This window comes from Sesamum indicum, linkage group LG1 (genome assembly GCF_026168435.1).
Source record: "Sesamum indicum cultivar Baizhima isolate 11 linkage group LG1, ASM2616843v1, whole genome shotgun sequence".
Lineage (NCBI taxonomy): Eukaryota > Viridiplantae > Streptophyta > Magnoliopsida > Lamiales > Pedaliaceae > Sesamum > Sesamum indicum.
In genome coordinates, this window is record NC_142657.1 from 795,472 (window position 1) to 812,624 (window position 17,153).

The 17,153-nt window shown below is 33.9% G+C and overlaps 3 protein-coding genes across 3 annotated transcripts; 2 read left to right on the forward strand and 1 right to left on the reverse strand.

Moving 5' to 3' along the window:
- Positions 1-9: 9 nt before the first annotated feature.
- Positions 10-4,192, forward strand: LOC105160238 (AIG2-like protein D). The gene is made up of 6 exons (XM_011077566.3): positions 10-196; positions 755-827; positions 1,236-1,328; positions 3,311-3,394; positions 3,651-3,745; positions 3,896-4,192. The coding sequence occupies exons 1-6, from the start codon at positions 57-59 to the stop codon at positions 3,897-3,899; spliced, it is 489 nt and encodes a 162-aa protein (XP_011075868.2). The 5' UTR covers positions 10-56; the 3' UTR covers positions 3,900-4,192.
- A 1,318-nt stretch (positions 4,193-5,510) lies between these two features.
- Positions 5,511-9,119, forward strand: LOC105160317 (bZIP transcription factor RISBZ4). The gene is made up of 6 exons (XM_011077677.3): positions 5,511-5,958; positions 7,594-7,714; positions 7,848-8,010; positions 8,098-8,173; positions 8,281-8,406; positions 8,672-9,119. Exons 1-6 carry the CDS (start codon positions 5,728-5,730, stop codon positions 8,972-8,974), a joined length of 1,020 nt encoding a protein of 339 aa, XP_011075979.2. The 5' UTR covers positions 5,511-5,727; the 3' UTR covers positions 8,975-9,119.
- Positions 9,120-10,433: 1,314 nt separating this feature from the next.
- On the reverse strand, positions 10,434-11,494 carry LOC105160396 (uncharacterized). Its single transcript, XM_011077792.3, has 2 exons — positions 11,157-11,494; positions 10,434-11,034 (listed from the first exon to the last, which is right to left on the reverse strand). The coding sequence occupies exons 1-2, from the start codon at positions 11,322-11,324 to the stop codon at positions 10,489-10,491; spliced, it is 714 nt and encodes a 237-aa protein (XP_011076094.1). The 5' UTR covers positions 11,325-11,494; the 3' UTR covers positions 10,434-10,488.
- Between the last annotated feature and the right edge of the window lie 5,659 nt (positions 11,495-17,153).

Genomic DNA, 17,153 nt, shown 5'->3' on the forward strand with positions numbered 1-17,153 from the left:
ATAAAATACGAAAATATGAATAACAAGAAGAGAGAGAGATGTGAATGTGATGATCAATGGGGTCTTCCTTTACTCCAACTCCTCCTGCGCCCCCCATCTCTAATGTCTTCGTCTACGGCAGCCTCCTTGCTGACGACGTCGTTCGTCTTCTCTTAGGTCGCGTTCCTCCTTCTTCCCCTGCCGTCCTGCCCCACTAGTCAGTCTTTCTCTCTCTCTGCATCTCTAATTATATCTGCCTTACCTGAACAACATATGTATGTCTCTTTGGCTGTTCAACTTTCCTCTTTGATTTTCTCCATCTGGGTTGTTTCCCATTTCTATCAATTGGGGGTGCTACACCTTCTGATGCTTCATGTACTACCTAAACATATTACAGTTGCTCCCTTTTTTGACTGTCTAATCTAATCAGAACTGATGTTGAGATTGAACTGCTATTTGGGTGGGGAAGGAGCCTAGTTCTTACATCTCCTTCTCATCCCTCTTGATTATCAATGACTAGGAAGCATAATCCATCTGCAACTCGAATAGAGAAACATGTTCATGAATATTATGTCCTCTTGTTTGTTTAGTTGTGAAAATCTTAAAATAAGTGTCTGAAAACTAAATTAGAAGTAATGGTTGCATCCGGATTACGTTCTTGTTTAGGTTATAGCAAATAGCTGATCGACCACCCACCAAGGGTAATTTACTTTTTGTTTCATTATTATGTCATGTTGCTGAATGCTGACAATTTCTTTGTGTTCTCTTTTCGTAGCCAAAGGTTTAGTATCAAAGCATGTGTTTACCCTGCAATTGTACCTGCTCAAGATAAGAAAGTTAACGGGAAGGTTTGTCCGCAATTACTGCATTTCTCTTTGGCATGCTACTCTAATCTAATATCATTATGAGTATGTTATGATGCATCATCAGACAGGTAGATGCTCCTCTTTATGTCTGCGTTTTGAGATTATTCTTAGGGAGTCACAGAACTTATGTCATGGCACAACAACAATTGTTTATGTAGTATGGCAGATGTGCGACTATCTACATGAATGGTTGTGATTGTTCTAATTATCGACATGTTTATGCGTGTGCAAGTTTTGTACTTGCTTAGTTATCCAGTTTAACAATGGTCAGAATTTGCTATCTTATGATTGGAAATGAAAGATACCTGAAAGATCTTGCAGATTTAGATTACCAGCTTGTCTGGTTTTTTATTAGAAAAATATCAGCTGATTCAGTAACTATTGATACAGGTACTGTTTGGTATTACTCCTCCTGAACTCTATATCCTGGATGAGTTTGAGGATGTTGAGTATGAGAGGACGACTGCCGATGTTCTTTTGGAGGTATGCCAATTTAGTTTGTGTTTTATTGTAGATTTTGTTATCTGCATATTTCGGGCCTTAAATTTAGATCCGAGTAATTTGGTGATATCAGTTCATATAATTCGGGACGGTATGGTTACCATTTTTGATCTCGGGCCTTACCACCATTAATGCTTGCACGTCGTTCGATTATGCAATATAATTTTGATAGAACCATGCCCAATCTTGTTCGTGATGTCCACGTCTGAGTGAATGTAAATGTTGTTCACTAACCAATGGGTTCAGGGGAATGTCTTGAACCATGCCAAATTATCGAAGCACCCATTCGTGGTGATGGATTTCAACGATTGCATAGTGAATATAACGGGTATTCGTGGTGATGGATTTCAACGATTGCATAGTGAATATAACGGGTATTTTATGTGCCATGGTGTTCGAAAGGCATAAAATGGCAGTAACTGGATATCGGGCCCTCCGCCACCATATGGTGTCCGGATAAATTACAACATTATATCATTTAATTAGCACAGAAAAATCTATATATCAAGAAATATACTAACAATATACCTCATTTAGTTTCATCCAGTCCAGCATATTCCTAATAATGCGGAGTGTCCGGGATATATGATATGACTGCTTAAAAAAATATGGGTACCAATGAAAAATTTAACTGAACAATTTTGGTTTACTATTATAATTATAAATGAATTAAGCATACCGTGCAACATATGGAGGAAGCGGGAGGATGTTTTCGTCGTCAATTATTGTGGGCCTCAATTCTATATTATTGGTGGAGAGAATTGGCGCTATGGTTATAATACGAGACCATGCCCAAATTTATAACAATTACATGGCCCCACTTATATTAACTTTCTGTCTCTGCGATGCTGTATACAACTCTTTATATAAATATGCCAACATCGCTACACTCTAATTAGATATACCACCTTCGTGGATGTCCTGCATATTGTTGTAAATACAATAACGGCACAGTGTTATCCGTAGCATCAGGATATAATATTCCACCAATAATGCACAAAACATGTGTTTGTGCCTCCTGCAATACCTTCTCGAAAGGGATGTCACTGTCACCTGTATTGCTTAGCAACCAGTCATGCAAAATAAGGAGCCTTGTTTGCAAATGTTTAAATGCCCTCTCATCCGGTTGGAACTCCAAAAATTGAGGCAATATCTTGCCACTGTTGAGTAGTCCACTTTGTATCTACTCCAGTAATAAGATTGCTTTAAATTGAAAGATTCCAATTGATTGCTATGTCCTAAAGTGTGACCATCGCCTTGCCAATTGAAAAATGAAAAGTCTGAGATTCATGTCTCCATCTTTTTACTAACGCAGTAATAATATGTTGGTCAATTTCAATATGACCACACGAGATAACTCCTAAAAAATCCATTTCTATGACACTTGTAGAACATGATTGTGGCGTTGAACAAGTTGAAAAACCCGAAAAAGGAATATCACCATGCCTTGCATATAAGGTTGTGTCCTGACCTACTGGCACATCTTCAAATTGATGAGTTGACTGCCCTATCATGCGGACCAAAACTAACCATAATTCCACTCTCAATAACAACTTCTTTTTTTTTTTTACTGCTTTCAAAAAATTTTGCTGGCGAAATCTTTTTGGCTCAAGAAAGTTTGCTTGTGGTGCTTCCTCCTAACGAAAGCAGCATTTTATAGAACCAAAATTTTGTGTTTCAAACAAAATTGGTGTTTGAAACTCCAAATTTGTTACATGCATGCGTCCAATTAGACAGACGCATGCATGTTTCCCCCCCCCCTGGTTCTGCCTATATTTTCAAATGTTTTGAAACTACACCTTTTCCATAATTTTTATTTGCATTTAATACATAATTTTCCTACATAAGGACACGAGGTTTTGACTTTGTTCGTGAACACTGAGTGAGCTAGTACTTGTTTAACCATTAGCTGATAATGTCTTCTGAGAAGCTGTAAATAAAAATAGGTTTCTCTATTTTCGCAGGATGGTTCAGAAACGTTGCAAGCCGACATATATGTTTGGGCAAACAAGACCGATCCAAACTTGTTTGGCGAGTGGGATTTTGAGGTGTGTTTTTGTTTTCTATACGTCATCGGAGTTTTCTCTCGTAGAACAACGAAATACTATGTATGATAATCAGCCTCGAATTTGTTCCTCAAGTAATCTCTGGTTGAATTTGCATGTTCTTTCTCAAATGAAGGATGCCAGAATTGTTTTAAACAATTCCTACACAGAGCCCAGAAAGTTTTGCATGTTGTTTTCCTGCGAAATTCCTATGTGGTCATGTCGTTTCCCAATCGTGTGTTGATTATGATTGCACTAGGAATGGAAGCTATTGCACATGGAGGACTTCTTGAAGATGACAAAGGCTTTCATTGAAGAAATGGAGCTACCTGATTCAAAGACCGGAGTTGAAACGTAAGAATCCTTTACCTGAGGAACCGTCAATAATCATTCCAACCCTGAAGTAGTATAATGTTTCAATGTCTTGAATTGGACAAGGGCTCTTAGTCAAGAGTCTCTGTATCTGTCTTTAAGAACATGTTCAGCAGAAATCTCTTTGTGCAGGTAATGCTGGCGATTCAGAAATTTCCAGTTTATGAACATTGGACAATCACAGAACCAACTTTGCATAATCTCTTATTCTTCATCCAATGTCCGATTCACTCAGATTAGCCCAGACGTGCGCTGAGCACGCCGTGTTAGGCCATATTAATTTCATTACCTTAAGCTTCCCCAGAAAGGACTTGAGATCCTGTCTTAAAAGGGTTAGCAAGGTTGCCTTTAAGGTTGTTGAACACAAGCCTTTCACTTCTGTGGAACAGTTTCGACCGCGTACTTTTAAAAAATTTGCATTTTATTTTACATCTTAGTATACAAGAATTCGTTTTCCCTGCATCTTTATTCTTTATATACGTGGTGTGTATACGAACTACTATTTTAGAACAGACGATCCGAAGTTTTTAAAAATAAATGCTTATAAATCAACAATCATTCTTGATTAGTAAAAATAGCATAAATTCCTAACTTCATTTAAAACTTGAGGAAAGACTTTACCTAATAATTGATGAAGGCAAGTTGGGTATTGTGAATGCCTTAGTGCTGAGGCAAACTTGCAAGGGACTGGAAAAAGCAATAAAAAAGGTCACTCTTCTCTCTTTTGGAAAAGGAAAGTGGGCTGAGATTACTCTTTTCTTTTTTCTCTCTCTCTCACTCACAAACACAGGAAGACTTGTTTGATACGAGATTTGTCATAATTATAATTAATTTTTTTTTATTTAATATTAATAATTACTAAATAAATATTCTCTTTTAACATCTCACTATAGAAATATTTGTTAAACGATTGTTAATTTTAAAGAGTATTAATAATTTTTTAAATAATGAGAATTTATTTTTTTATTTGATAAATTTTAAGAGAATTTCTTATAATTTCTTATATATATATATATATATATATATGCAGCAGAAGAAAAGTAGATTATGACAATGTATTAATAATTCTTGGTTAACAGCACAATCAACTTTTTGAAGGTCGGTGCACATCCAAATCAATCTCCATCTCTAAGTCCCCACTTTATAACTTATGAACCCTAATTTTTCTTGTATTTACTGCTTCTACCAATGCCACCCCACATTATCATATATGTTTAATATTACCAAAAAGAAAAAAAGATAAATTTTGATGAATTAATTAATTAGGTCCGGTGGGTAGATTAGGTTTGATGAAACATGTCAGATATTACCTAAAAATATAATTTATTAATTCTTGGTCACGTATGATTTCAAACATATTTTAATACTCTTAAAACAAAATTACATCACCTATAATTATTATGTTTTTTTCTTTCTCAACTCAATTGATTTTTTTAATTTTGGTGGGGAAATTGCATTTTAGTCCCACACGACAGCGGTGTGTTGTATTTTTGCTCTTATAATTTATGAATTTGACACATTTAATTTTGTAAAATAAATATAATAATATATTTGGTCCTATAAAATAAAATTGTGGTAGATTTTTGATTTTAGGAGAGGAGATGAAATTAGAAGAAATTTGAATAAAGTGTGGTATATATATTGAGAAATTGAATAAAAGGTGGGAGGAGAAGGAAGTAAAATGAGGAGAGTGAAGTGAAGTGAAGTGAAGTACATCTGAATGAGACTTCTTCATGCAAATGATTCCCACCTTTTTCTTTCATCAGAAAGCCACTTTGGCTGCTTCTCTCTCTCTCTCTCTCTCTCTTCAGTTCTTCACCTACCTTTGTTTCTATTATATAATCATCAATTCCCTCTTCACATTTTCCCCCTTTCCTCTCTCTTTCTCTCTCTTGAACTCCCATTCTTCACAGCTAAGGAAGTGAAAAAAGAGAAGCAAGAAAAATAGTGATCGTCTGCGCGAAATGGATAATAAGAAAAATACAGTGTTCAAGAACAGCTCAATCTTTGGTTACAGTGATATGAAGAGAAGCCCGTCTGAATTGGCACTTGAGGAGCTCTTCGCTTCCACCGAAGATGACCGCAAAATTCATCACAAAGCTGACATCTTTGGACCCTCTGCTGATGCTTTTCATGCTCTCTTCTCCCTCGACAATGCTACTGATGATCACATGCTTTCACCTTTCAAGAATCTGGTTAGTCCATCTCACCCTTTTAGAATCACACACACATATTCTTGATTCGTATTGAGGTTTTGTGTATGTTTAGTGCTTCATGGTTAGAAAATATTCGATTCATTGTTTTCTTGAAGATTCTTGTTCTTTCTTACCATCACATAGGCAGAGCAACCTGGGAGTTGTCTTTTAATGTTCTTTTTTGTTTTTAAATTTTTAGGTGTAAATTGGGACGATCTTTGATGTAGTGCTGATGGGATTGAAAAATACCAAGGTTTCTTTACCTACGGAATTTATTTGATAGGTTGATGATGATGACTGGGCAAGCATAGGGAGTTTATTACATACTTGTAGTGTTTTTTAATGTTGTAAGCATAAAGAATAAAGAATTGAGTGCAGGAGTAGACAACTTGCCTCTAGAACCAGTAGGATTCAAAGGTTTCATATTCCCTGTTCATCAAATTATCGAACTTTTAATTGTTCTATGTCAATAATACTTGTCCGATTTTGCTGTCGAAATTTTGCGAATTTATAAGATAACAATAACATTTGAATAAATGACTGTTCGCTTGTCCTTTCGTATACGTTCTTCATATTTGGTCAAAGAATTCATATGTGCTAATTTAAAGTAAAGTAGTATGTTGTTCTTTTTTGGTTAACATGTTAAAGTAAACTTAACTTTATCAAAGTTTATGCTTTACAATCGTTTGTCTTACAGTTTGGCAATTGGAAAGCCATTAATAATTTTTAATCCTCGTGTCGAGATAAGCTATTACCACAATAAAGTTGCGCGCACACAGACATATATATATATATATATATTTGTATGTGGAATGTTCTCCGTTTAAAATGAAAACATGTTAAGACATTGACCCCTTTTTCTTTTTCGTGGTAATTTCTGTAATAATGATTTCTTTTTTGTATGAATCCTATGTGGATCCTACTTTTGATGTTGGCCGTCCCTTTTTATATTCTCTAGTGTTCCAAGAATTTTCAACCACTCTTCTCGAAAACCAGTTAGAAAGAAAAGATGAAAACCATTCTTTCTTGTAATTCTTACTTTAGTATTTCATTGTCTTGAATGCGTAGCTTTGTTGTAAGAAATGTGGTGGTGTTGGTCGTAACATCTGTCCTATGTGCAGTGCCGGTGTGCAAGGAGAACATGACAAAGATCTGAGTTTAATTTTTTTTTGGAAATATGTTGTTTTGTCTTCTCACATCTTCAGCTGTTTTCTTAACTTTTATTCCTTATGTCCGATGGGAAAGGGATGGTCTGTGGTTAATAGATTCGGTGTGGAAACACCACATGGATGATAGAGTAGGTGGGCAGTCGGTGTGATTGAATCTGCCAATTGCAAGTAGATGCAATAGCTCTGACCGAGTGTTGTGATTCTTAATAAGATTCAATTATTACCACCTTTTACTTAAATATAATCGTGATATGAATTATTCGCATGTGCAATAAAAACTTTGCAACCTTTATTGCAGAGTTACTTAGAAGCATTAAGAAACTTTACGGGCGTGCGATATTAAACCAGTTATGTAGTACTCGATTTACTCGTACGTCTGTTTTTCTTACTCTGACCAGATTGAATTCACACCTATTCTTTTCCATTAGGGACTTTGCTTATGATGTAGCTTGCTCTTGAATGTCAGGAAATTCGTAAAGGGTCGTCTGGTCCTAACTCGTTGGCAGATAATCCGTTCTGGTCCCGGAATATTTATCCTATCCAGTCAAATACTTCAGCACCGATTGATTCACAATCATCCATATGTGGCAAGTGAACGTCGCAAGATTTCAAAGCACTCGTTTTTTGTTTTCTTTAACTCGTGTAGAAGTGAAGAAATTTAGTACATGTTCTGATTCTTGAGTACTCGACAACTGAAGTTTCCAGCTTCTGATTTTGCAGTTGATAGTCCAATATCGGGCAATAACTCAAAGGTTGGAGATAATCAAGCAGTTGGAGCTAGCAGCGGTTCGTCACATGAGCAAACCGATGAAGACGACCTGGAGATAGAAGCTGGTCCTTGTGAACAAAGCACGAATCCTGTTGACATCAAGCGCATCAAAAGGTACACATGTTAGTCCAGAAAATGGGATAGAGAATGTGCAAAACTCGAGCACAAGAAAGCTGACATCAATCGAGAATGTCATTTCAGGATGGTTTCTAACAGGGAGTCGGCTCGACGCTCTAGGAGAAGAAAGCAAGCCCATTTAGCAGATCTTGAACAACAGGTGTCGTGTGCATAAGCTTTCAGACACTTTTCTTTTCAAGTTATCGCTTACATCGTTCGTACATTGATGTTCCCGGACAATTAAGTGAATTTTGTCCTTTTATGAAGGTTGAGCAATTACGAGGAGAGAATGCATCCTTGTTCAAACAACTTGCAGAAGCTACTCAGCAATTCAAAGATTCCACGACGAATAATCGAGTGCTTAGATCAGACGTTGAAGCTCTAAGAGCTAAGGTACCATTACTGTTGTGGCTTGTTTACAGTCGAGTATCGACATCCCAATTTTATGCTACCCATGTAGCCAGTAATCCTTAAGGGATACGAGCATTTATACCAGAATATAATGATCTCGTAAATGAAATGCTGGCATCAGCATATATGAACTAACGGTCTACATTCAAGTTACTATCCACACGGGCAGCATCGAACCTCCACTCATGTAGGCACAGTAGTGCATTCTCTAGGTAGCCTCTCTCATTACTTGAATGTTCTAATTCAGGTGAAACTAGCCGAAGACATGGTCGCTCGCGGCTCATTGACATCCAGTTTGAGCCATCTTCTTCAGAATTACCTCAACACGCCCCACGACTACATGAATAACAACATAAACCGCATGGACCACAACGTCTCCCCAATAATGGCCGGTCGTCCAGACGACAATTCTTCATTTACTGGGCTTTCAGCATCACCCGTTGGACTCGAGAATGCCGAGCCCTTCAACGGCACCGTCTCCAACGGCATCATCTCTAATGCAGAGATATGGACTTGGGACTCTCATGGTGCTCCTCCAGCATCAAAGTGATGTAGGTAGTTTTAAAGCCTAGTTTTCTCCATCTGTGTGTGCTTTTTTTGTTTTTTTTTTTTTTTCAATTTACTCTCTCCTGTATTGGACTTCTGTACTCGTGGAGATTTTTCATATTTTGCATATTAATTATGGATTTAGCTAATGGGACAACTGCTTCTACACATAGTAACAGGACTACAAAAAAATTGCCTAAAAACCAAGAACTGTAGTAGTTGCTATTAGGCCTCAAGAATAAATCAAATTAATTGATAATTGGTCGAAATCGATCGATAAAAAACTCGTTTGAATTCGATTGTTAAATTCAAGCAAACCAAATTTTATCAAAATTTTTTGTTCGATAACCTTTTGAGCTCAGTTGGAATTTTGATTCGATTAAGTACGTAGACAATAAAATATATTTAAAAATCTCAGATTAATCGAGTTTGGCTTATATTTAATCGAATTCAAACTTGTTTTTGAGCTCGATCAGATTAATATTCAAATCCAATTCAAATATTTATAATTTATCAACAACGGCTGTTAATTTGTTCATAATGGACAAAATTTGATGGTTTGAATTAATTTAAATTTATGGGTTTTTTTTGCATCCACCCCCTCTGAAATTTTGTTTTTGACATTCATCTGTCTTGAGGTTTGAATATTTGGCAAAAACCTTATATTTTACTTAAAAGAGTAAAATACCCATAACTATTATATATTTACATACAAGCCATATAGTACTTTTAAAAAATAATTGTTTTTAAAGTGAAAATACGAAATTTGAGGATTCCAAATTCAAGCTCTGACTTCATTAATAGAAACATTAAAAGATGTGTAAATTATTAATTTACAACAAATCAAGCTCTACTCTCATTAAAATCATTTTATTCACTAATTAAATTAAAATTAATTATAATTTCAAGCTCCATAAAAGCCCATCAGTTTTTTCAGAGTAGATTTTCTATTGTAATTCCTGCTATGTTTATTCTATTTCATATATAAACACCACATGTATAAAATATTAGTTCAAATAAAATTGAATATGTAGTTTTTATATACATGATATGTGTATTTGAAATAAAATAAAAGATCCCGACTTAAATGCATTTTTAGTCCCGTGACTTAGTTAATTTGGTATTTTTTTTTAACTTTTTAAGGTAGCATTTTAATCCTTTATCTTTTTAACTTTTGCGATTTTAATTATTTTTTGTGTTGAATTTCATATTTCACACAGAAAAAATGCATGTGCATTTCACGTGAAATTTTAAAATTGGGCTTACTGTGTTCCTATTGGCTCGTTTTTGCCTGTAATTTTGTCTTTTTAACTTTTTATAATAGTATTTTGGTCAAATGTCTACTTCAATCCTTTTGCTCGCACGAGTTCACTATTCTCGCCTGATGAGGTGAACTCAACATCAAATAACTTGAATTATGAGATAAAAAATGCATTTAATCTTAGGAGAGCCAATAGCAAATATAGTCCGCTAATTTTGATTAAATATATTTATTTATGAATGAATATGATCTCTGAATCATACTGTTATACAGTGATTTCCATTCCCATTCTCACTCCCCAATTTCCGTTTCTCAGCAATGAATACCAAGTCCAAATTGTAGAGCAGAGGCACCATCGTCACCGAACAAATGAACACCAGCACCGGCCCAAATATCCACAGCAGCAGCGGCACCGCGCTGTAGAACAGCCTGTTTCCCACCGTGTTCAGCGCGAACCCCCGCTCCAGCAGCTCCGCCACGTACTCCGCCGTCACGACGCCGTTCGCGCTTTCCGGCGGACAGTTGATGAGGAAGTTAACCTGGTTGATGAACCTGATCGAGAGCGAGTGGCAGATGAAGGAGAAGAGGAAGAAGAGGAGGAGAGTGACGTACTTCAGCGCCACCATGACCTCGCCGTGCGCGCCGTAGACCGCGTCCTTTATAGGCTTCTTTACGCTGTAGGTGCTGCTGATGACGGCGGCGAGGCCGGTGCAGAGGAGGATCGAGGTCGAGGCCATCAGTGTGGACCCCATGATCGTGTTGCGGAGCGTTTGGACGGCCAGGATGTTTTTCTTGTCGTTATCCTGCGGTGCAGTTTTTTTGTATGATAAATTATTACTTATAAAATTCACTATATAATATATATACATATATTTAAAAAAAATAATACAAGAATATTATTGAAGAAGACAAACAATTTTCCAACCTTGATAATACAGGAGACCCAGAATCGACGGCCATGGGCGTTTCTTCCGATGACAGTAGAGAAGGGGTGGGTCCGGACCTTATGCCACAGCCACACCTGATAACCCATGCATATCATGAATCCCAGAGGTACTAGTATCAAGTCCAGATAACATTTTCTCCATTCCATCTTTCTCTCTCTACGTCTCTCTCTCTCTCACACACACACTCAATCTCTGTGTGCGTGTAGACGTGTTTGTGTGTGTTTTTTCTTCCTTTCTGAATTCAGTTTCTAGCTAGATTACTGGATTAAGGAATTAAGGTTTGTGCATATATATACGCACAGAAACATACATACGTATAGATACGTGTTTATATGTGTATATATATACGTAGGGGCAAGTGAAAGTTGGGGCTTGTTTGGGAGCAACACCGATTTACAATAAAAAAAATTGAATATGAAGAAAAAGGAAAGCCTCCACTTCTTTGTGTAGTAAATAATTAAAAAATAAGGAAAAGACGTGGTCTGAATCATGTGGGTTGGGGGGGTCGTTCTGTTTGTTTGTTTGTTTTTGCTTTCTAGCTTTTGATGGCGGTGTACGTATTTGCGTTTCCAACTGGTACGCAGACTCTAATGCTTTATCCTCACCTATTTCTACTCTACCAAACAAAACGTATAACATAACCAAAAAAGGAAAACAAATATGAGAGAGAGAGAGAGAGCATGCAATATATAGGAAATTCTTTTACGATTTGGATTTCAAGAATTATACATGATTTATTATGTAATGACTAATTATCTAGAACACATATTGACACTTTGTGAATGATTTATTCACTGTGATCGAATTCGATTCGAGCAAAATTCATAATTTTGATGTTTTTGGTATATAAGAGAGCATCATATTTAAGGGGTGCTTGTAAATATGTAAAGGAATAATTACATCTACATCCTTCGATTTATAGTATATTTACATAAATCATTCCCGTTTTTTTAAAAAATTTACTCATACATCAAGTCTGGCGACATTATTTATACAAACTACCTCTATTTTTTAAAAAATTACCCATATATCCTACAAAAGTCAACAACATTACACAGGTTAATTACCCTTATATTTTTTGTTGTTAGAGAAGTAGTTTCTGTAATTATGTAAAAGATATGAATAATGTAGGTAAATAAATTATAAAGCAAGAGTGTAAATATAATTATTCCAAACTTAAATGAACTGATTATCAGTTTATCATAGATCAAAAAATTGAAAGTACTTGTAAGGATACTTAAAGATTAATCCCAGACATTTTTGTCCTCAATTTCCTTGAAAAACCCCAATTAATTTGCCCTTTGAAAGCTCCTTACATATATATATATGACTATTCCAAGACCGTGGATATTATAGTAATTTCATGAATAAGTGATCACTTGTGCATTTTCCTTTTACTTTCAGATACACCCAACTTTCACTGCAACTGGAACATCTGATATTATGTGAAAATATTGATCATATATATATATATATATATATATAGCAAAGGAAACACCCACCATAGTGTGCATGAGTGGGTGATATTGCGAGTGGAGAAAGCATGCATGGCCTGGAAAGTAGATGTGGTGCGGGGCGAGGCGAGGGAATTAATGCATGGTCATGCGCTTCTCATGATCAACTCACCTGCATGTATGCCATTGTCCCACATATTAATTAATCTCCATCTTAAGTTTGCATGTGGATCTAAGCTTGTTTGGTGATAATCAAGTGGTTTATGAACTGACTACTTTTTGTGTTTGTATATATGGATGCGTTTTTAATATTTTAAAATATTTGAATTTAAGTATCAATTGATTTTTCGAGTCTTCAACCGTCTTCTAGTTTGATACAGTTACACGTATATTTTTTATAATTTTAAAAAAATTTATTTAATACTCTTGATATTTATTTTCTTCTAATAAATGGATTCCACATTATTAAAATTCACTTAATTTCTAAACATTAATAAAAAAAAAAGTTCAATGAAAATCTATATTTACTCCCGGCATACATCATTCTTACAAGGGTAGTTGGATCAAAAAAAAGATTTATTTGATCTGCAATAAGTCAGTTATAAGTCAGTCAGAATAAATATAATTTTTTATTTAACTATCAATAAATTTAGTGAATTTTAAGCGATGAAAAAATATATTTATTAAATAAAAATAAACATGAGAGGTAATAAATGCAAATTTTCAAACTACCTAAAATTTTATGAGAGGACAGTGTAATTACTCTTAATAAATTGTGATGAACTAATATTCAACTTTTTTTTTTTTTGTTTTTGGGATAAAGATAAAAGAAAAACATAATTTAGGCAGCCAACCTAATAAGAAATGAGGCGTCGTGGTCTTGAATTTTAAAACTCGTTTCAGTTATATATATTAAAGAAAACGTCGTTGCGTATGTGACCTAATTTTGGTGTCCCACCGCATCAATCGCATGGTTAAGTGCCATACACGTGTCTTTAACTTATTTTATTAGACCACAAGCTTATTGGTTTCCCATTACATGATAAATAATACCTGTGGGGTCTTTTATCATACTTTGATATTATATATTAATACTGTATTAATGTATAATTAATTAATCTTTTTTTTTAAAAAAAAATATAAGGTAAAATTATAATGGATTTATTTAAAATTTATCATAGTTGTTAATACCCCTTTATTATTTAAAAAATTATAAATATTTCACTAGGAATTAACAGTCATCTAAGAAATGCCCCCTACAATAGCTGCCACACACGAGGTATTTGTTAGACGATTGTTAATTGTATGAGGATGTTTATAATTTTTTAAATAATAATAAAATATTTGTAATTATAACAAAACTCAACGAGGACAATTTTGAATTTATTATTTTCAATTAAAATATAATAAAATTGATGCGCCTTCCCGTATTCATCTTAAGAGCCTTAAGAGCAAGATGGTAGTAGTAGGCCTCCAGCTGAACAACCCAGCAACTACAGTCCGACTAGCCCGTAAACAAGGGTCTTTTAGCCATAGAGCCACATTAGCTTTACTAACATGATAGACCTAAGGAGAAAGTTCATTTCAGCAAGCCCAGGTAGCATATAGTAAGAACTCCTACACACACAAGTAGCTGAGACGTCATAGTAAAAAATCTCCAACAAACTCCTAAAGATCTGGCTGTGATCCAAATTATAATCAGCAAGTAGCAGATCCAAGAAATATAGCCAGACTTGACAAGATATAGTAAAGCGGTTATATCTCAGTTAATATTTATCCGAATCATGAATGAAGTTTATGAAAGATACCCAACTTGTGTAGCTTTCCAACGGCATAAGCCACTCGGAAACCAGCCTCCGAATCTTGCTCTACAATCGTCTATAAAACGACGCTTTATGCAGTCATTTTGGAGTGACATCTTTTCATCTATCAATCACACTCTTACTCACACTTTCTCTCCACTTTTAAGCTATTTTGAGTTTATTATACACAAATTTAATCACAACTTATCATATACTCATTCAGATTCAAGTTTTTCGTTTGTTTTATTTAGTAAGAACATTACTGACTTAAATACCAAAATATTAACCTCTCTTTACAGATTAGCCCCTTTTTTTTTTTCTTAGAATTTTTGAGAAAAATTTTCAACTATTAAACTGTTGTTGGACCCGTTTACGCATAAAGTATGTTTAAGTGGAATAAGGTCACTAAACAAACATGCACAAGCAGTTTCCAATCAATTCTTTTCTTAACTAATTTGATCTCTTCTTAGCTCACAAACGAATCAAAGGCTGACTCATTGTTGCATACCAACACAATTTGACCAACATTTCATTTTCAATTACATACCATTCATAAAAAATAACTACTTAACCTAACTTTGTTCCATTTTTCGATATTCGATTCTGTCCCACATTGAAAAGTGCTCTGCGATCGTTATTTTCTCATACGCATTCCTTCATGAATCAATTTTCAAAATAAATATATCCATATTATAGAAAAATTTTAATTCAGATTGAGTTTGTTGGAATTTGAATTAATTTTCTAAAAAATATAATACATTTGTCGCATGATTGACGTACAATTTAGAGAAAATGACCAATCACATGGCATTTATGTATTCTGTGATTGGTTTGGATAAAAAAAAGAATCGATATGTAATACTATTACATTTATGCTAAGTCAAAAGTATAATGTCTTACTTGTTTACTTTTCAACACACTAATATAACAAAAAATGTTAAACTAAAATACAACAAAAAACATAATTTAATGATATAAATACTCATATATTTAATAAGATTTGAACTTATATTCTCATATTTATTTATGAAACATTAAAGTAAGACATGGTTGATGATTAAGTTAAGACATGCTTGTATAAAGTCATTTTAAGAATATCAAATGTTTGGGCTAATTAGGCATTGATAAGGACACCTTCTCAATTAGCCCCCTAGAAACCCACTACTCTCACTTTATTTATTTAATTAATTAACAACTTTGACAACCAAAAAAGTCCACCTTTAGTGCACAAACACCTAAATTATATTTCCAAGGAAGAATTAATTTATTTTTTTAATATTACCATTCAATTACAACATGGGTTTATTGCAATTTATTTTTCTTTTGATACAGTAAACGAGGAAATTACCTTTTTATAAAAAATAAGAGGGTAAATTGTTGCGTTTTTAAAAATACAGAGAGGTGGATTGTTAATTTTTTTTTAAGGAGTAATTTGCTCATTTGCAATATCACAAGGGAATTGCTTGTATTTTTTTCTATTACTATATGAAAACATCAATACGTTTATACTGGAATATGTATTGAAAAATAGTAGACCAGAAACTACTATTAAATAAGATAAATATGAAAATAGATAATATGAACTCAAAATCTGAAGTAAATAATTTTGGAAACAATAATAATTAATATTATTGTAATAAAAATATACAATAATACAAAAAAATAATATAACTAAATGGTGATATCAAGAAACGTGGACTACAGAAATACCTAATTAATTTGGGAAGACATGTAAATGTAAGTGAGTCCTCTTCCAACACAAGTTTGCACTTTTTTCACATTAGCAAAATGACAATTACATTATTAAATATTGTACCTAATTTCAACTACTAAAAAGTGAAATAAATAGTTCTATTTTATATAAATATTAGAGTTCGGTGCATTTTACCTTCTTGTGATATTACAAATTATTAGATTATTCTCCTTATAAAAAAAAATAGTAACAATTTACTGTCTGTATTTATAAAATAAAATAATTCATCTGAAATTGCTTCATTAGGTAAATTGTTTTTTTTATAAATTTATATAGTATAGAGATATAAATTCAAAATATTTTAATATGGACCTTTTGATCTTAAGGAAATTATGACCTAATGGTTGTTACTATTTATTCCATAAAATCTAAAAAGTTTAAAATTTGAACCATTAATTTTCATAATTTAAAATTCAAGAATTTTAAATAGTTGATCACATTACTATTCATTTAACACAAATCAAATAATTATGAAAGTACGGACATACACGACGAATCACTCAAAAAGTTAATGGTGTTATATCATTTAACCAACAGGTGTTGAGTGTTCAATATTTCAAAAAAATGCGAACTCGTATTTAGCCTATTTTCATATTACAGGGGTTTTTCTGCTTTTCCGCTAAAACACAAGAGGTCTGTATTTTTAGCCCAAAAAAATAAAAAATATGAAACCCTCCAATAGTTAAGAATTCAAACTTTTGTATTTTTTTTCCCCACAGTAGGTGTCCTGACAATTCAGGGAGGGAGGAAAATAAACCCCTCTCGACAAGTGAGACTCTGAGGCTTCAAACCCTTATTAATTGGTAAGAATCCATCTCCAGATCCAAGTCGCTTACAAATGACTAACGAGATTCAGACGAATCAAATCAATAATACATCAGATGTGATACACTTGTCATGTAATTGGTTATTTTTTAAAAAATTGTACATCAATCGCATAACGTATAGATTGTATTTGTCAGATAA